Raw genomic sequence first — 19,849 nt, 5'->3', positions numbered from 1 at the left:
GTAAAATCTGGATAGGTTCCTTCTCGATAGAGTCGATCCATTTATCGGTTGATCTATTCACTCAGTTCTTCGTCGCGAATCGAGTCATGATCTTTCCAGCTTCCTCTAAACATATCTAACATTGTAGTATTATCCTGCGTCTTTCATCCTTGAAATTCAATCACCAAGCCGAAAACCTCGATGGGACTTACCCACTGACACCTTCTCGCTCTTGTCAACATGTATGTCACCTCTCCTGCAACATATTGTTAGCATATCTCTCATTATCATGATCGATTGTTCTGCGTGCTGGGCTGCTGATTCCAAACTACTCTGGAGGCTGTAAACCGCACTACATTACCAGTCATACAAGCCGTCGATCCAATTACACACAAGGGTGCGTCTTGCGTCCTGAATATCAGCGTATCTGCAAATCATCCAATGGCTGTTGTTTACTTGGCTTACATAGCGACTGGAACGGTGAACTTCTACCACTACCTCTGATGAATACGCCAGCTGACCAGGCTGAAGGAAAGCTAATCCGTCACTGAATCGGACAATGCTATAGATTTTGGGACTGAAGTGGCGCATTGTGGTAAATTTCTCCACTGAGCCATCATGATGCTGGAATTCAACATTATGTTCAGAATGTGGGAGTTCAAGATTAAGCTGAGGAAGATATAGAAAGATGCAGTGCAAGGGGGTATGATAACAATCACCAAGCAAACGATGAGTAAGAAGGCGTAGATGAACTCTCCAATGCCAGGTCGGAGAGACCTTTTCCAGGAGAAAGGCCCTGATTTTACGTCGTCTCGATCGGCGTTCAGTATGTCGATCATGAGATCAACCTCATGCGGCATGAGGAAGCCCTGTGAGGATTTCGACTTCTCTTTAGCCAGAAAATCGACGAAGCTAACTGCAGAAATAGCCACTCCGCATGTACCAACGCGTTCCACGATGACAAAGCTGCTCGCCTGAACAACTATAAGGACTTATATAGAGGTATTAGCCCAAGAGACGGTTGATCTGCTTTTTGTCACTGTTATTGTGTACTCTTACTGATATTTACTGTGTATAAAGGGGCCGGGTATTAGCTTCTACACTGAGTTACTATACTAGAGTCTTACTGTGTTGCGTCTATCTGCTTGTGCAACAAGCATGAATACGCTAAAAACCCAAAATAATAGAGGTATTAGCGTTGTTATCTAACGTTTCGGGTTAGGCTGTAGAGAGTGCATCCGCGACCTCAATCGTTTTACGTCAACCACCAAATTACGACAAGTTCAGCGGGGTTGTGATCAGATACAGATACCACGAACGGTATGTATATCGAGGTATTAATCTTAACGGAATCGAACTCTCCCAAGTTTTGTGAAGCCGGACCTGACGGTGACCGTGCCATACACTACACAAAATCCATGCAATAACTATCCAGCCTTCACCTCTCGGTGGATGATGCTCATGGATGGCTTGCAGAGCAGGTGTCGAAACTCCATCGTGGGCGAGCCAGGACAAGTACCGATACACCTCAAACTGCCTGGACAGCAGCGCTGGGTCCCTGATAAGATTATTAATGTTAGTGTGCGGATGTTAAACGTCCGGAACAAGTTTGCGGGACCAATTGGGCTTCTTGGACGCGTTCGTACAATGCCCGGCGAATCGGAGTCGTTTGGGATAAGGGGAGCGGTTAATGCAAGCCCATCTCCCTTAAGCTTGCTTGGCTGCAGAATTCTCCACAGAATCAATCTTGATTGCTCAGTGCGTATGCGACGAGATAGGTATACCCTGGCCCACCGCGTTCTCAGGCTACTTTGACCCACGAATCATACATCAATAACGGCTGTTCGCATATAGCATGTGTCCCATGTAAGTGCTCGAAAACACAAGTCAGTAAGATACGTGTCGGCCGGCAGCTGGATCCGGAGAACAACCTGTTGGCAGGAAGTTCCTGCCCAGGCATATCCCCAATGACCTAGGAGATAGCGGGGAAACCCACGTGTCGGCAGCCGAGTAAAGTTGTTGGTAGCTGACAGGGCAGGGCAACCCTACGAAGATCACAAACCGTAGCTATTCTAATGTTCAGGTCAGCTTTTGTCATCCAGTAGTTATCTTGTTTTCTATGCTACCATTCAACAACCAGCCGATTTCTCGTCATATTGAATATCTCTGTAGTTTGAAAGAGCTCAAAGATCTCATTAAAACCAATAGTATCCAAGCACTAATGGTGGGCGGTTGATTCTACTATTTCGTCACATAAACCACGTTGGTTATCCGTCAAAACACTTAATTACCCGGTTGTATCATCTTTTGCATATTTGTTGGTCCTGCACAACGATTTAACCAGAAGACCTTGACATACTCACAACCAAACTTTTCATGTCTTTTATTGACGGGTTGTAACGTCGCAACCCTTCTCATGGCTAATTTTGTCATGTGACAAAAATAGCAAACAGCGATGACAGGAAAAGACCCGAGATTGCAGAGACGCGAGCTTCAGGGGCGAACCACGCCGCACAGTCACATACTTTTCCCAAGCTGGTTAGAGTAGCCGTCAAGGTCTTGTGGCGGTGCAACCGAACATCTCCAGGGATCGGCAAAAGCTGGCTTCAACATTTGCGTCAAAATGTAGCGCACAGTCCTATCTAGTCGAACAATCAGTTTTCAACCCGACATGCATCAGCTCAGTCTCTGTTACACCAACGTTGCTCTTTGTGACACGGCAAGGTCCCATGCTATTGCAAAAGCGCTATGGAAAGTCAAGTTGAACTAGGTCTAGGCGGTTATTGTAAGGCAATAATGAGGCATCTAGAACATGCAATGCAATGTCTGACTCCAAATGCCGTTGACCTTGTGGGATGCTCTTTCCCGTTGCGCTAGGTAAACAGTGGATCCCGGCCAACAATCCCGATATGGCGTCCGATTGGCTACGGTACATCTCACCGAACGTCAAGGGACCGCTACGACCGGAATGTTGAACGCCGCCATGGCATTTCAAAATGGGGAGAAAAGGAACAACACCTACCGTCGCGAGCGACGATCTTTTTTGTGTAAGAGTAACAATGATACCGCCTGAAGCTCCTCTCTTGAACTGAGAAGAGTAGCAAAACTTGCATCCGATAGTTGCCCCACCACCAAGCAGATTTGGATGCCATATCGTGTTTTGTGGTGTTTCTTTACAACATGCAACGATTCACTCAGCACTTTCCTTTGGATTTACATACCAAATTCACTCTATACACAATCCCTATTGTCGTGCAAAATCATGTACGGCCATTAGTGGTAACGAGTCTCAAAGATGCACCTCAGAGAGACTTTTGGTACCTCACTAGTAGGAATACATTTTACACTAGCGGGTACTCCTTGGTACAAAGTGAAATCTTTTCAAAGACAACAGAGAACCACTTGAGAATGTCGCAAAAACGAGCAGCAACAAGCAAGAAGAAGAAGAAAAGGACAGAAGCAAACCGGCCGATAATGCAAGACAGGGTATTAATCCCCCTTATGGTTATGCGGCAATGGTTCTTCAATTCACCGGAACGATGCTGTTCAGGAAGACACAGCAGGAACAGCAGACGGACTTCTAGCCAATCGCGGATGTGAAATGAGAGGAACGCATTCCACCCCTGTCACGCCAATCGAAGAGCTGTCAAATTCCAGCTCCCCTGTGTAGATACTAGCGCCTCGCACAAACTGTTCATCGCGATGCGATACCTTACCGACCCCGATGCACTGAGTAGGTGGCAACCCTTTGGAGTTTGGGGAGTCTCTATACGGTTAGAAATCCATGTTGACTACCCCGTCGGATCGGATCAACGGCAACGACCGTTTCGTTAATCGAAGATGCCGGTCTCTACGCGATTGAGGCTTGAACGGCATACTGAAATTACAACGTGTGATTGGCCTCGGGGCTCATTCCCATCTGTGACGGAGAGTAATCATAAGTGAGAAAGCACGGACAAATGAACCTCATCCGCGAGCGCACGGCACGAAGTGTTACATTTCCGTATGACCTTCTTGAATACTGAGCAAGGCCTGGGCGTACCACTCATCCCATGTTGAGTTTGGCCGCTCGATGTGATACGGCGTACTAGCCGTAGCTTGATTGTTGAGTGGACTTCGCAACCTCAGATATGCGGAAAAGAGCCTATCATGCACTGGTAGCCCTGTAATAAAATGTAGCGAAATTCTCCATAACAGACTGGGTAGTTCAGGCTCACGGTTTCTAGCATAGATCGTCATTACGCACTCGGTGTAAATGGGACCTGCTGGCATTCACCGACACCATCTTCCGGCATAAAGTGCCAGCTTATCGTGTTTCGTGCAGAGTTTGCTTTTTGTGGGTGTTTTTGGGAGCAACAAAGTCCAGGGCATCATATTGAATTAACCAGATACAGTGCGAGTCATGTCGGTTCAGCCATATCGAAAGAAAGGTAGAGGTCAAGCCCAGATAGATTCATGAGGCTGATCGTGCTGGATGCGGCAACATCCTACTAAAACACCGCGCGTTAGAGAGGCGAGCCGGGGGTCTAACGAACAAGCATTCTTCGATCGACCCAGTGGCAGTGCTCTCATTGGTGCGGACAAGTTCTCCAGTGGCCAAAGAGAGTGCCGAGCTGCTTACCTCAGCGCCCGTTAAAACAGCACATGCATCCGCGTCAAAGTCTGGCCATTTCGAGGTGTACTCTTCAGTATCTTAAGGCTGGTTGTGATCGATATAGTTTGCTAAGGTCGAGCGACATGCAGTAGCTGTTCAGCCAGTGACTCGCCAGCGGTCAATCGACGCACCGCCATGCCCTTGACCTACCTACCTTCGGCCTTACCAAATGAACAGATATTGACACAGCACCCACGGCCTTTCGACAGCAAGACATCAAAGCGGAACATGTCTTCCAATGCGCAAGTTTACCCGTCGGATCTTACATCTACCACCTTCGGCCAGCGAAAAGTTGCCATTCCGCGTTTGCAGACTACCGTCCGAGGTCACAGCACGACTAAAGACCGTCGCCGAGTTTCTAGAGCATGTACAGCAGTAAGTATAACGCACTCGAACGCTCCGTTATGAGATAGCTGGTGTGAAGCAGCGCTCTCCAGATGGCGTCGGGGTATCTCGCAATCACCTGATAGGTCAGGCTGCGTTTCCCTGATAACATATCTTCTAACAGCGCCCCACTATTAGTGTCGGTCCCATAAGATCAAGTGCACTGGGGAGAGGCCGCATTGCAAGCACTGCGCGTCTACAAACCGCGAGTGTGAATACATACTTCCCCGAAAAGATAAATTGAAGATGTAGGTTCAAATCTCAACTTCATATGTCTTGTTGCCCTAACACAATCCAGCGTCACTTCGCGATGCCAGGACATGACAGGGCTTCTGAGGGAGCTCAGAGCAAGCGTAAACGTAGAGGAGAGCACCAGGATCGCGGAGATGTTGAGCATGGTACGCAGCCCTCGTAAGATGGTTCTGATGCCAAGTTCGGCACTTGACGTATTCTTAGGTCGAAGAAGAGATATCCGAAGCTCGGCAGTCGACGCCACGGTCGAATCCTGACACTGAGCTAAGCTCCCAGGGAGATAGAGAACTGGGCGCTCCGAACACTCACGAAGAGATGGACACTGAGTCCCTGGACCTTCTGGACGAAAATCTGAACACAAACGATCGCGCTCGTGCTACTGGTTTCGTTGGGAAGAATTCCGAGATACAGTGGTTACGCGCAGCTGCGACGGCAGAGACAGACCGAGCGGACGATGAAGCTAGACGAGCAGGGCATCAACCAAGAGGCTCATATGCGCCGGGTAGTGACCAAGTGAGTTCCTTTAGCTTCTGGGCTGATGACGAAAACGTCGACGTGGACTTTTACGTCGACCCATATGAGCTGCCGCAGCCGGAGACAGCTGAGCACCTGCTGTTGTGTTACATGGCTAAAGTGCAAGATTCATTTCCCATTCTCGCTCGCAAGTTTTTTGAGGATCAGTTCCGGAGGTGTTTCACGGCAGTGCATAACGGAAATGCACCCCAGCTTAATCCAATGTGGCAGGCCATCCTGAATCTGGTTTTTGCGATTGGTGCGAAGTATTCGCATCTTGTCAAGGCAAGCTGGCGAGCTGACGAGCGCGATCATCTCATCTATCAAGCGAGGGCGCGAGCGTTTGGTTTGAATGAATCAACCATAACAAATCATTCGGATTTGTATCAAATCCAGATGCTTGGGCTCCTGGCATTCTACTGGCTTACTGTTGGTCAGATCAATCGGTAAGTCTTCGTATTGTGCGTCGCCGTCTCCAGAAACGATAGCTGATCAAAGCAGGGCGTGGACTATAATCGGGATGGCCCTGCGGTCCGCCTTCTCACTCGGCTTCCACGTTCGCAATGAAGATCCATCCGCCTCGATAGCAACACGAGAGAAACATGTCCGCACATGGTGGAGTTTGTACTCACTCGAGCGAACACTCAGCATCGTGACGGGTCGACCCAGCATCATCGTCGATTCGTGTTGCTCGGTGCCGTGGCCCATAGCAGTCCCGGAAGAGCAGATGAGCGCAATACACCGCATGCGTACAGGTTCTACAACAACTCTCAGTTCCCCAACTGAAGCTCACGCGGGAACGGAGCCTTTCCGAGCCCCAGCGAGTCTAGGAAGTGCTCGTGCCGACTCCGGGTCGTACTTCAAGGCGGCAATCCAGTTGTCAAACATTACCCAGAGTATCTTGACTTCGCTTTATTCTGCAGGCACCATGATTCGATCTCCAGGCGAGATCCAGCTAGACATGGCCCAACTCGGTGTGCGTCTTGACCAGTGGGTCGCAGCTTTGCCCGCCGAATTCAACTTCCAGATGACGCCCAATTCGACCAGCATGACGTTCTTCCGTGAGCGCATGCTCCTTGGTTTCCAACTGTGCAGCGCCAGGATGCTACTGACACGCCCATGTCTCGGCGGTCGGAGGCACACCCGGAAGGATGAACACGAAGCAAGCTCCACACGACGCATTGCGACAAGCTGCATCGACGCTGCAAAGACAGTCATTGACTTTCTCCCCGATGATCCGAACCCTCTTTTTATCTATGACCAAGGTCCCTGGTGGTGCATCGTCCATCATATGATGCAGGCATTGTCCGTCTTCTTGCTGGGTCTTTCCTCGGCCTCGCCTACGTCGAACGGTAACCTGGTACTGGTTCATTATGTTAAGAAAACTGTCCGTTGGCTGCGTAGCATGCCAGACCCTGTGGCTGGACGTGCGTATTCCGTCGCTCTCAGGTCTTCCGAAGGCATAATTAGGCGACTGTCCCTTGATTTTTCCGACCTATGGATAGAGGATGCGATGATGGTCCGGCGTCGAGAGGAGCCAGAACCAGCACCTCCCGCTGGTATACCTGGTTATCTGTCAACTCAGTTCACCATGGCGCCTCCTTCAGCAACTCATGCAACGATGACGACCTTCGCGGCGTATGATGGTATTATGACTGACGCGGATTTTCCTACTCTCAATCGGGTCCACACACTTCACGACCCATATTATGTAACAAAATGAGAGGCCTGTTGAAGAGGGGAAATGTGTTATGTTCTGTGTTGGACCGGCGTATATCTTGGTCTTTAGGAGTTTTTCCACCGGCGCGGCGTTTCCTGGAGCCGGTAAATGAGCACCATGCTCACCTTTTTGTGTATATAATGGCATCAAAGGAGAACAAGAGTGAATCGTCAAGGAGCAAAGGAGGTTTTCGATATGTTTCGATGGAGAAATATACAGTTGATCTAGCTCACTAGTTTTGACGTCATGCGTGGTTGAGGATTGGAAACTGGCACCGCAATCAAGACAACTCTCATATATAGCGTCTAAACATCTGGGTCTCTGTACTCTATATACAATAATTCAGCCCCCAATTCCAGCGTGTGCTGATCCTGTAATCGTGATACACGCCACGGGTGCGCGGCAGCCGACCGTATGTCGTTGACCATTGGACGGTGCATAGAAAAGCGGGAGCACAGGTTTCATGCATTGCAGCATATACCGGCAAACGCTCTAAGCACACTTGCTGGCACGAGCTGATCTACGGATGGTACATCCGTAGCGAATCATGATCAGAAACCCCTTAATCTCACTACCTTGAGCCTGTTCGTGGGATTCACCATCTATAACTCAAGCCGAACTGTATCCATCTGTGATTGGTTCGGAACATTGGGAAGGAGTGCGGATGTGCACAGTGCATAGGAAGTGACACCTTAAGATAAAAATGGCACACCCTGGTATATCTGCAACTTTGATCTGTGCGCACGTAGGTTTCTTATCAACCGGAATTTAGCTGCGCAAACAAGTGTATTATTGTATTGCAAGAAGTATTGAAGCTATAGAGATCTGACTTGGACAAACTACCAAATGTTACTTACATGGAATCAGATATCGAGATCATGCGCCAAGAGCATCTTCTCCTGTATGACTTAGCATGCACGAAATCTTGTTGGGTTTCTCGGACTTCTTCGCCGACAGCTCACCAGATGTCCGCATTCAGACTCAAGTCGCTTCACAATGCCGATATTCTTCGTACGATAACTCGTGTGGCAAACATCGCCGATGGCTGTGTGCAGCTTTGTCCTGGGGCTCACGGGCCTAGTCGGGAAAAAGAGTCAGAAAGAGAGAATTAGGAAGAAAGAGCCGAGAAGAGTGGGACAGTGACCGGATAGTTTGCCGACAAATCATAGACACTCAGCTTGTGGACGTCTTCAGAATTGCTGAGAATTGTCGACTGATCTTGTGGCACTTCGTCAGAGTTCCATTACAACATGCTGACCGCAGTCAGATAGCAGAAATGTAGGGTCGCATCTACCGCCTCATCGAAGCCTGGCATCACCCACAAAGTAAGGCTGTCCGACGAATCAAATATCGGTCGATATTATATCTAGGATAATCGAAACACACTCCAGCTTTGCGATGGAGAAACGGCTCGGGAAGGATAAAGGATGGCAGCATCCATCTGTAAGAACCCGAGTTTCCAATTTGGCGAGCGAGATAATGACCAGCACCCTACTAGGAACGACATGGCTGTCACCCAATTCAAAGAGAGGGACTCTATCACTCGATGATGGTTTATGGTACTGGTCTCTTCACAGCTACGATGGGCGAGGGAACGCCTCCCGAATAAGTGGAGCTCCTTCCCTCCCTACACATTACTCCCCGCTGACTTTTGGGTGACATTACATGACCGTATGCCAAGCTTAATCCACTATCGATGTACCAATATTGTATGCGGTTGTTCTACCCGGTCGTTACAAAACCAACGACCTCCTGCACATACCCTCGTCCCGCTCCGAACGTCCCTACACAACTGCAACCGCATCTCGTCCTCCCCCAATACCCCAATTCAGCACTGCACCACCACCATCACCAGCCTCCTAGCAACCCAGTCCTGCCGATTCAATTCTAGTCGCACCCCACGCATGAACTTCGTCTCCACGGTCCCCCAGTGGCACACTCCTACCTAGTCCCTTCCTAACTTCCACCTTACCCGAGCATACATCATACATTCTCACGCAACCCGCAGCTTATCTGTCAGGGTTGAGTGGGGGAGGGGCTGGGAGATGATGATATAGTTACGGGCTGGTCAGGCAGAGAAGCAGAGGGGTTGAGTATGAATGACGTATGGAAGATTGGAGTGAACATATATGTGGAGTTTGTTTTAATTCCCAAGGCATCCAGGAATTATTTTTGCGTTGGTAGTTGCAGGTTCTCTGGGCACTTGACATGCTTTGGCTGCCATAGTATGCCAAAACGATCTTATTAAATAGCTTTGTCTTGCCTTTTTCTTTTCTGTATAGTGTTAGTCCGATGTGCCCATTCTTTGTACCCACAGCCTCAAGGCACTTCAAATGCACATGCATGTTCGTATGTCCTTTGACCGGGGCCTTGATATGATGTCCTGTAACCTCTTCTACACTTAACCACGATGGAGTCTCTGCCACCATAATGAGGAGATGGGAATTCCTTCTAGATTTCACCCGCGCCAGGCACGAGTGTTGGGTACGGTAATTATTTGGGTGTCATGATGCCTTATGGCCATGATCGCATCCGAGTACCCTTCTCTTTCAGGAACTTACCAACGCTTGGCCAAGTTGCGGAATCTGGGACTGGGAACTTGGGAGTAAAGTAAAGCAGGTCCAGAGCAAATCGACTGCAACGAATGATGTCGAAATCCATGCACCAGGAAGGCTTGAAAGCGTTGGAGTGTTGAACATAGTATAATTATCCATCCATCTCAATTATCCTGAGGTATCCAGTCGGTCGCTAAGAGAAGAGAGACTAATGTTCGGGACCAATTCACGGCGCCTTGATCGTATCGAATGAGCAAGAACTGTCAACAGATTAGTTCAAGTCAGCACCGCGTACAGTATTTATTTACCTCGATAGACCTCAGGCATTGATGTGCCGCATTGGCTCGTCGAGTAGGACAAATCGCAGGCTACATGCATGTAGACGGTATCAAGATGAAGTATTTACTGGAGAAGACTTTTCGAAGTACAGTCTGTGATAGCTGGCAGATACTTAGGTCAGAGCTAGAAGCATTGGTAGATGGCATGCTCTGAGGTGTGACGCACGTGATATGGAATAGCAGGGTCATCCTTGGCAGTGCGTAATGCGACGCAGGCGTACTCCACACCTCGTTCACGTCGCCGCCTACAACTACAACAACAACCACCATTACCATCCGTCGATCGACCCCACGACGCCAAATCGCTTACGCACCTCGCCGCAAACATGTCCAACCTCATCGACGCCGAAGCTGGGACGGAGCGCTTCAGCGGCTACGAAGCGGAGCTGAAGCTCGTACAAGCCGACCTGTCCCAGCAACTCGAGCAGATCAAAGAGACGACTGGCGAACCGCGCAAAGCCGCCATCAGCCGCGCCGAGCGCGCCCTCGAAGAAGCCAATGAGTTGATTGGGCAAATGCGCCTCGAGAAGTCCAATATCCCAGCGTCGTCAAAGTCAAAGTACAACACGCGCTTCCGCAACTACGAAAGCGACCTCGACGCCACCAAGCGCAAGCTCGACGCCTACACAAACGATCGCAGCAAGCTCTTCGGCGGCCGCTACACGGATAACCCCGACACGGATGCCCAGCAGGATCAGCGCCAGCAGCTGTTGTCTGGCACCGACCGTTTGAATAGGAGCTCGGGCCGCCTGCGCGAGAGCCAGCGCATTGCCCTCGAGACGGAGCAAATTGGCGCCGGCACACTGAGCGACTTGCACAGGCAGAGGGAGCAGATTACGCATACAAGGGAGCGCTTGCTAGAGAGTGAGACGTACACGGATCGCAGTATCAAGACACTGAGGGGCATGGCGAGAAGGTGCGTGGTGCCACCATCCCTCTATCTGATTTCCTGTTGATAAGGGATTGCAGATGGATGCCCTTTTGAGAGACGTGCTAACTTGGCGTAATAGGATGGCCACAAACCGCATCATCACCATCGCCATCATCACCGTGCTGGTCCTGCTTATCATTGCTGTTATTTTCAGCAAGTTTAGATGATTGTATTCTCTGATCTCGTTTTGCATGGCGTTTGGGAGTACATTGTAATGGATAACATGGGTTGTGGGAACTAAGGTCGTGATTTTGGGATCTGTGACAGAATAAAGTCCGTTTCCTTGCGCATATGAATTATTTACTCCATAAGTGAAGAAATAGGCAATTTGTCATCTAGGCAACCCTCACATTCAGCGTGGACGACAGATGCTCAAAACCGTGCAGCCCAACTGAACTCACCCGCTGTGTTATCTATGCGTGAATTCGTTCACACTGATAGAGGCGAGCCTACCACGCAACAACGAAGCAGAAAAGGAACCCATTAGCAATGAACATGGCTGGACGATTTTGTGCAGTTGCGCCAGGGATTGTCATGACCCTTCCCCATCAGGGTTCCCAATAGATCAATACTCACCTGCTCTGGCTTGCATGCTCCTTACACTTGCACTCGGCATCTACCAGCGATTCGCTGTGTAAACGGTTTGTCGAGTAGAGTGTGTGGGAAGCGATGGATATTGGGTTTCGAACAGACAATGACGCAGTTGTAGAGGTGATGTATGATGGACGATTGCAGGAGGGAAGGCAAGCGTACGCGTCTGCTGGAGCACGTCTGCATTGGATGTGCCACGAACTCAGAAGCTGCAGCCTCGGCATGTGCGACTGACAGCGACGCACCTTCACAGGATGGCGCAAAAATCTTGCCCAGGCTCCTATTGTCGGCGACGCAGCCTGAACGCTCACTTGAGATAGCCTTACGTGTCGTAACAGGCAACTGGGCTGACAAGACGTCTCAAGAACAATGACATCAACAAGCAAACATGCAAAAAGGAACGACTCTTCCTCAACTCCGCAGCGCAAGCCGCAGGAGACGATGAAAAGCGCGAAACGCGAAAGTTTGGGACAAAAATTCCCAGCCGATCCGAAGACCAACTGGAGCGGTCATAGTTGTAGTTTTCAACTAGCAAAAACGCTACCTCAGACGAATCTTCACTGGTCAGCGTAAAGCCCTTGCACCTAGGATGACGTCAGCAATGAAACCAACAACAAAGGCACCACCCTGTTGAACAAACTGGACAGATTTTATTCTGTGTGCTGCTGACACATCACAAAACTGTCCAGTTTTGTTTGACGGGGTGGTGGGGGGAGCGAGGAGACTTACTCGGATGAGAAAAACAGAAGGGGGACGGGGGAGGAGAGCGTTATATAGGCATCGGGCTGCTGCTGCCTAGCGCTACACGTGATTATAGGCTAACTGTGATAAGACTGGCTTCGGCAAATCGTCGGCAACAGCACGTTTACTGCATTGATCAGGCAAACGACAGAGTGTCTATCATCATTCTTCTGAACGTGACACGGAACGCTCGTTGTATTTGCCAGTACCTACTCCACCTGATTATCTTCTGAGGGGTCTTGGCGTTGTTCATCCTATGTCTGCATCATTTGGTCACCTCGTACGATATCTTTCTACAAATCCCAATATACAGCAAGCGTCTATCTTGGGGGATTGGAGCATACCATGTCTCCAGATATAAGCATACCAAGATCTGTAACGTACGCGTGCCAACGACCGTGCTCAGACTAAATCTTGATCTCTGGTGTCTCCTCATCCTCGATTTCCGTGCCTTCAGTCCAGTGTCGATTCGCATACTACATTATGCAAAGAACAAGCCTTCCAGCGCGTCACCTCTATCTCTTGTATTTCTCACTCCGTTCTTGTGTGTTCAACGCTAGCCGCTTTTCGTAACTGCATGTGTCGCTGGCTCCTACCACCCATTTTCTCTTTCGCAATCTGCGCGAAAAGAGACTAGGTAGCTATCACTCTATTCCGTTCGCGTTCTTATATTACATCTGGTGAAAGGTGTATTGAACGACCGTGATGGGTATGCATATTCATGCAGTACGATTAGACCTACACAGTTCGCCATCCGCGGACGCCAGCGGGGAAATACTAGTATCCGCCATCTGGAGCACACCGTCAATTGCGGAAAACTCAAGAATGAATACTGAGATGTACCTCGAACAACACCTTGGAGGCAGAACACCACGCGCGAACAGGCGGAAAAAGAGAGGCGGGAGCAGGAAGGCATGATACCTTGCATTATAAAGCAACCGAACGGAACGCCTAGGAACGGCAACGTGTACGCGTCAATGGTAAGATTCGTTACTAAGACCTACTAGCCGGCTACTGGGACACCCCGTCAGCGACATTTACTTAGACTGGATGAACTTCATGGCCTCGATCCACGGCTCCCTGACATCTAAACGGTTCTCGTGGAGACTACCGTGTCAAATGTATATTCAGGGACCAACTCGAGGTGGTTATGTATGCTCTTCTCTAGCAATTCTTCAACAGGAGAGACATCGCAAAGTGACTATCGTGTGTGCAGGTGAAAACGGTGAACAGTGAGGTAAGACGAAGGAGTTCGCGGACTTCGTTCAGGAGAACCAAGCCTGAGACAGAAGTGGGCAAGCTAGGCGTATATAAGTAATATGTAAGTTCCTCAAATCATTACATGTAGTTGCCTAGCTGTCGCAAGATTTCCGCCTCGGATCTTTCACACTATCTCGTTGCGTTCCTACGTCACGTTGTAATCACCACCCCCGCTTTTATTTTCACTACATCCGCTCGATCTTCAAAGGATACACACAAGGCCAAGTCGGCACAGCGCTGTACCTACGCCACCAACTTCACGACTTCCAGCTACAAGTACGCAAGCCAGACATACACCAGCAGTTTCCAAGGCGCACAGCTTCCATCTAAAACTCTCGTGTAGTTGTCCAGCTGTTGTGTATCGGGCACATCATGTCTTGAACAACCTTCCGACCAGCCCGGGCGAAAGAGGTGTGCGCTGCAGACAAGACTCTGGAAAATGCGACCACAAGCTTCCATGCAGGAGATGCAAACTGCTGAAGATCGAATGCAAATACGACAAGGTGGCACTGGCCAAATTCACACCAATATCGGAAGATGCGAGGTCCACAGAGTCTCCAAAGGCAGTTACCATCACTGCGTCTGCTGCCAACGCCGACTCCGCTACAACTTCCACATCAACATCATCTGCAGGTACTGCAAAAAAGCCGAGAAAAGGAAAGAAGCCAGCGGCAGGAATTGCCCGTGAGCAGGATGAACGGGAGGAGGATACTCGCGCTACACTGAAACTAGCGTTGAGCAGTGCCAAAACCTACGACTGGATGAGCTGATCGCGTTGTATAAGAATCTGCTGTAATGTTCTACGATGTTTGTTCTTTCCTTCCTTTCATTTTTTTTCTTAAATCTCCACCTTTACTTGAAGGCTAACTCTGTAGCAGACTGCCACCTTGCCCCTCCTACACCTCTCTATTCACGCCGATATCTTATGCTGTCGTAGCGTTCAAGTGAGAGACGCGAGCTTTTCGGTTGGTAGTTCCCATATATACAGCAAAGACTCCCCTCATTGTTCCTCTCACGATCTTCCTTCCACGATCTCTCTTCCACGACTTTTCTTCCACGACTCAAATATTACTAGCATTCCAACAATTACGCATAGACACAATGGCAGCCCAAGCTACGGTATCAATCGCACCCTTTGCGAAGATATTCGTCCGCGAACCACCAACCGTCTTGTGGTCTGATCTACCAGTCCAAGACGAAAAGTTAACACCACGTAATCCGAGTAGCCACGTACATAATGCACCAGAAGTAGCGGCCTCATCCCGCCCAGATGCGATGACAGTTGCCCGCATTCTTGCTATACACTTTTGCAAACTATCATACGGGTACGAAGCTCTCCTGGCTGGAAATACGGCAGATCAACCTGCAGCCCAGAAGTGGGTCAAAGAACACTATGGCAGACCACAGTCAGAGATCTTCGGAGAGAAGGTTGGGAAGAGCAGTCACATTCGTGCATGGATTCGAGGTGAGTTGTCTGCAGACAACTACGAAGTAAGTTCTTAATAACCGATTTGCTACACGTTCTATATTGAGTAGTCTCAGGTCTCAATTACAAACTGGTCGCTGAAGGCACGTTGGTATCGCATTGCTCCTGCCGGCCCAGAGACCGGTCCAGACCGCGCAATCCGCCTTGCAAACGCTGAAATGTACGAAGCCGCTGTAGAAACACTTCAGGGCCAGATACGCACAGCCTATGTCGAGGCGCATAAGTCCGCGTTGACAACTGCCTCTTTAACTTGAGGCGACGACTAGCTGCACGCCAACCGTGCCAAAGCCTTTTATAGAACTCGCAGGGACATTATCGTAGAGTCGCGTATCGACGTTGAGAATATCACGTCCCGCACCATACTCAGTCAAATGAGGCTAATGCCTCTACTCGGTAGAGACCTGGAGGGACGCTTAGACTTCTGGTGTGAGAGGTTTGTCCCAGGGTCCGATATGGTAGCATCGTTGTTTGCAGCGTCAAGGCAGGTAGTTGACATCTGGTAAGTAAGTAAACGTGTCTAATGTATTCTTGCTAATATCTTGTAGTTGGGTTATGACCAATAACACTGAACACCAGTATCGTAACCAGTGGACGAACTTCTTTGCTCGTGCCGCGGATACCCTCTTATGCTGCAGTATCTCCATTAAAATGGAATCGCAAGATCTCAGCCGTTCAGATGTAGATGTCCTAATCCGCGATGCTGCAATGAACATCAAGTGCGAGTTCCCAGCAGTAGAGCTGCGAAGCGTTATCGAGTCTATTCCTAGTGCGTTTGGCGACAGCAACGAGGACACTGACTGGCTAAAAGTGCCGATTGTCGAGACGACCGCGCGGGGACTGAAGAAGAACAAGAACAAGCGAAGGGTAGACGAGATGCCTGGAGTGTTTCACAAAGAGGGTAGCCTTGCTTGAGCGTACTCATCTCTACATAGCATATAAGTGGATGACAAGGAGGAAGTGGCGCTGTATTCTTCACGTGTGGCTCCTACAAGCTGCAAATACACGATCAAGACGTACGAAAGAGTGCACGCAAGGCGCATACAACTAGGATTTCAGGCACGAGATTGCTAGACTGAATTTGATTGTAGTAGTCTAGCATCACCTCCTTCCTCCCCGCATATCTCCCCCTCCCCATCCCCCCATCCATCCCCCATCTCCTCACACACCCTCCCCATCCGTCCCCTCACTCCCACTCCCCCTCAGCCTCCTCCTCCTCCTCCCCCTCCCCCCCAAATCCACCCCCCCCATCCTCACAAAACGGCATCATCGGCCTCTCTGGCCTTATCATCTCGGGATGCTCCATCTTACACGTCCCGCTGTAGCAACGGCGCGAATAGACCCATCCGCGGCGGATGTCGCAGCGTTCGATGTAGCCGGGGCCGTCGCAGCGGTAGTGGCCCGGGAAGCAGGGGCGGGAGGCGGCGGCTGCTAGGGTGGCGAGGAGGGCCACGAGGATGGTGGTTGGGGTGTGCATTTCTAAAAGGGGAGGGGGGGTTAGGCGGATACGATGAGATTTGGGAGGGGGGGGGTTTACTGGTTGGAGTGGTTGTAGACTTTTAAAGTTTTTTTTTTTTTTGGGAAGTTGGAGTTGTTGTGCTTGTTGTAGATGTGCTGTGGAGGATACAATGATAGATTGGGAGGATGAAGGGTTGTTTATATACACTCTGTGCTCTCCAGGCAAGACTGAAGTACCACGGCACGCACGAAGAAAAATTCTCTCATGTTCGCATTCTGGTCCCTGATATCACACCGAACCGTACTATGACACGGGATTCGCGGCCTTTCCCCTCACGAGACTGCGCTGCATTCGCACAACCGTGATCTTTATTTTTCTTTTCGCTGGGTGTGTATGTCTGTATCCACGGATTTGCGGTCACGAGATGGGGATGAGCGGGTTTTTTTGCTGTGTGGGTGTGGTAGGAGGGAGCTGACTAACTGGGTTGTGATTGGGATCTGTGGATTGGGGAAAAGAATTTTTTTTCTCGTTACCAGAGTTGGGTATTATTTTGGTTTCTTCTCCTCCTCAGGAGCGCACGGGTTTGTTCCGGTGTGCGATGAGCTCATTCACTCTGGTACAATGTGTAAGTCAGCATGCGTTGAGAAAAGTCGTAATTTTTACACCAAAAAAGGGCGAAAGAATGAAAGACGACCACACGACGCACATGAATATGAACGAAGAAGAATGCAATTCACGCGCTAATAACCCCCACCAACCACATCACTTCATCCACTCATCCAATCACTCCCAAACAGCCCACTCCCTCTCCACCTCCCTCAGCTCAGCCCTAGCGCGCTCCCACTCGCGGCCCCCCCTCTCCACCCCCGCCATCCAAGCAACAACACCCTTCCGCTCCCTCGCCAACCTTGCCTCCGCCCTCTTCCTCTCCACCGCCTTGCGCTTGAGATACATAAAGTCATCCTCCCTGATACTCGTCTCCCAGACCCTGCGCATACGGGGGCTATACAGCGCACAGCTGGACCCCACATCCGTATCTTCCTGAGGCACGAGCTGGATAGCTTTAGTGAAGAGGCGGGGCAGGGAGGATTTCTGGGTCTGCATAGCAGGCCAGACGACGTCGTCGTAGCACTCCTCGCAGACTGTGAGTTCGGGGAGGGCAGGGATAAAGTGCCATGGCTTGCGCAGGTAGGCTTTATCCCTCGCGCACTCGCCCTTGAAGGCGCTGTCGCGGGCGAGCTGGATGAAGCGTGCGATATTTGGGCGGAGGGCGAGGGACTGAGCCTCGGCGTCGAGTTCGACGAGGAGGTCGAGGTATTTTGGGAAACGGCGGGAGGCGATGCGGAGGCTGCAGAGGGACTTTGTGGGTTGGTGCGAGGGGGGTAGGCGGGTGAAGTAGCCGCGCATGGTGGGGAAGATGGCTTCGATCATGCGGACGTCGCAGGAGCAGATGGCGAAGTTTGCGACGTGGATGCCGTCGCGTTGGTCGGGGATACCGTACCAGTTGATGCGGTCGCTGCTGGCTTCTCGGTCCCCGGGGCACGGCCGCTCGCCGTCTGCGATGTCGGCGAGGGCGTAGAGGAGTTGTAGGGATTGGCGACGTTGTTTGATGGTCAGGAGCCAGGCGAGGCGCATCCATGGACTGCTGAAGTCGCAGAGACGTTCGGTTGGACGGTCGTACAGTCGTGCCTGTGAAAAATGAATATCGAACGGCGTGTCGGCAAAGGCACCCTCGTAACAAGTCGGACAGATGTCAAAGTTGCGGTACCCCTTCAGGCTGTACCAGTCGTTGTACTTTGACGACGGGCTGCTTCTTGGACATGACGGAAGTGGCTTGTCCAGGCTGGGGGGTGCAAGTGCCCGCGTAGACCTTTCGCGACGACCCTCGAGGCTGGATCGTGAGCTGGCGCTATTCGACCGCGATCGCCTCAAGCGTGACGGACCGTCGAGAGTGGCGGGATCGTGCTTTGGGACGGGTGGGCGAAACGTGGCGCTGGTCTCGCGGGGTGTGCCAGGGATGGACGAGGAAGACTGTCTTGGTGAGTCCGGGTACGTTTGTCGCGGGGACGCCACTGCCGAGTGGTCGAACCGGTAATGCTCCTCAAACGGCATGATGGTGTGGACGGCGTGGTCGTCGACGGGGTAGGGCAGGGTGATTGCGGGTCTCGCCGACGGAGCAGGCTTGACGTCTGCTCGCGGCGCAGGCACAGGCATGGTGTCGTGGCGCCCAAAGCGGGACGGCGGGCGTGAGCGGTCATGGGCACTGACTGGAGGGTATGTGGTGTGCCAGTCGGCCTCGAGGATGGGCGCGCGGCCAGGAGACGGCAGTCGGACGGTCGTCGAGAAGGACAGCGGCGTGGAGGGGCGGGTGCTGGTTCGCGAGGGCGGCCTGGAGCTGGTGGGCGACTCGCGCAGGCGTGAGGGCAGCTTGGGGGAGTGGACAGGCTGGGCGGGCGAGCCAGGGCGGGTCGGCGGGCGCGACGTGTTGGCGTGGGCCGTGTCGACCGGGACCGGCCTGGACTTCCTGCTCCCGTTGAGCGAAGACGACGACGAGCGCGGCGACTGCGGGTACGAGTTGTCGCGGGACGACGTGGGCGAGGCGTCGTGTCCACGTGGTCCTGCCGGCCGTTCTCTCGACTCCCGCCTCTTGCGTCGAGGCTCTGGCTGGCTGTCGCTGAGATCGGTCCTGAGGTGCTCCCGCTGCAGGTCGCTCTTGACGAAGCTGTAGCGCGCCGGCTTCCGCTCGGCCCGCAGGCGCGTCGTGTCTTCGCTGTCCACGTCCGAGTCGTCGAAGGCGTCGTTCCTGGGGGCCGGCTGCGGGCGGGTCAGCGAGTCGCGTCGGGTGCGCGCGGGGGCAGCCTTGGGCGGGCGGGCATTCTGGTCGGTGGGCGGCGTGTAGGCGTAGGGCGTCGAGGTGCGGGTTGTGAAGACGGGCGGGTCGTCGTCGTCGGGGCTGGTCTTCCGGTGCGCCGTGTTGCCGCGCTCGAGG

At 51.4% G+C, this 19,849-nt stretch overlaps 7 protein-coding genes across 7 annotated transcripts; 5 read left to right on the top strand and 2 right to left on the bottom strand.

Moving 5' to 3' along the window:
- Positions 1–5,313: 5,313 nt before the first annotated feature.
- Positions 5,314–7,863, top strand: P153DRAFT_211176 (uncharacterized protein). Its single transcript, XM_033662565.1, has 2 exons — positions 5,314–6,228; positions 6,284–7,863. The coding sequence occupies exons 1-2, from the start codon at positions 5,585–5,587 to the stop codon at positions 7,503–7,505; spliced, it is 1,866 nt and encodes a 621-aa protein (XP_033525495.1). The 5' UTR covers positions 5,314–5,584; the 3' UTR covers positions 7,506–7,863.
- A 946-nt stretch (positions 7,864–8,809) lies between these two features.
- On the top strand, positions 8,810–9,505 carry P153DRAFT_211093 (uncharacterized protein). Its single transcript, XM_033662564.1, has 2 exons — positions 8,810–8,945; positions 9,001–9,505. The coding sequence occupies exon 2, from the start codon at positions 9,059–9,061 to the stop codon at positions 9,449–9,451; it is 393 nt and encodes a 130-aa protein (XP_033525494.1). The 5' UTR covers positions 8,810–8,945; positions 9,001–9,058; the 3' UTR covers positions 9,452–9,505.
- A 1,186-nt stretch (positions 9,506–10,691) lies between these two features.
- P153DRAFT_313444 (V-snare-domain-containing protein) lies at positions 10,692–11,654 on the top strand. Its single transcript, XM_033664879.1, has 2 exons — positions 10,692–11,311; positions 11,406–11,654. Exons 1-2 carry the CDS (start codon positions 10,722–10,724, stop codon positions 11,491–11,493), a joined length of 678 nt encoding a protein of 225 aa, XP_033525493.1. The 5' UTR covers positions 10,692–10,721; the 3' UTR covers positions 11,494–11,654.
- Positions 11,655–12,834: 1,180 nt separating this feature from the next.
- Positions 12,835–13,220, bottom strand: P153DRAFT_211063 (uncharacterized protein). The gene has a single exon (XM_033662562.1). The coding sequence runs from the start codon at positions 13,131–13,133 to the stop codon at positions 12,924–12,926; it is 210 nt and encodes a 69-aa protein (XP_033525492.1). The 5' UTR covers positions 13,134–13,220; the 3' UTR covers positions 12,835–12,923.
- A 1,973-nt stretch (positions 13,221–15,193) lies between these two features.
- Positions 15,194–15,658, top strand: P153DRAFT_287939 (uncharacterized protein; the record flags this gene model as incomplete). The annotated part of the gene is made up of 2 exons (XM_033663574.1): positions 15,194–15,409; positions 15,461–15,658. The coding sequence occupies 2 exons, from the start codon at positions 15,194–15,196 to the stop codon at positions 15,656–15,658; spliced, it is 414 nt and encodes a 137-aa protein (XP_033525491.1).
- A 57-nt stretch (positions 15,659–15,715) lies between these two features.
- Positions 15,716–16,473, top strand: P153DRAFT_211067 (uncharacterized protein). Its single transcript, XM_033662563.1, has 2 exons — positions 15,716–15,903; positions 15,950–16,473. The coding sequence occupies exons 1-2, from the start codon at positions 15,776–15,778 to the stop codon at positions 16,314–16,316; spliced, it is 495 nt and encodes a 164-aa protein (XP_033525490.1). The 5' UTR covers positions 15,716–15,775; the 3' UTR covers positions 16,317–16,473.
- Positions 16,474–17,643: 1,170 nt separating this feature from the next.
- Positions 17,644–18,972, bottom strand: P153DRAFT_286995 (uncharacterized protein; the record flags this gene model as incomplete). Its single annotated transcript, XM_033663500.1, has 1 exon — positions 17,644–18,972. The coding sequence occupies one exon, from the start codon at positions 18,970–18,972 to the stop codon at positions 17,644–17,646; it is 1,329 nt and encodes a 442-aa protein (XP_033525489.1).
- Positions 18,973–19,849: the final 877 nt, after the last annotated feature.

This window comes from Dothidotthia symphoricarpi, assembly GCF_010015815.1.
Source record: "Dothidotthia symphoricarpi CBS 119687 unplaced genomic scaffold P153scaffold_7, whole genome shotgun sequence".
Taxonomy (NCBI): Eukaryota; Fungi; Ascomycota; class Dothideomycetes; order Pleosporales; family Dothidotthiaceae; genus Dothidotthia; species Dothidotthia symphoricarpi.
The sequence above is the reverse complement of the archived record's forward strand: the minus strand, read 5'-3'. Positions and strand labels throughout refer to the sequence as shown.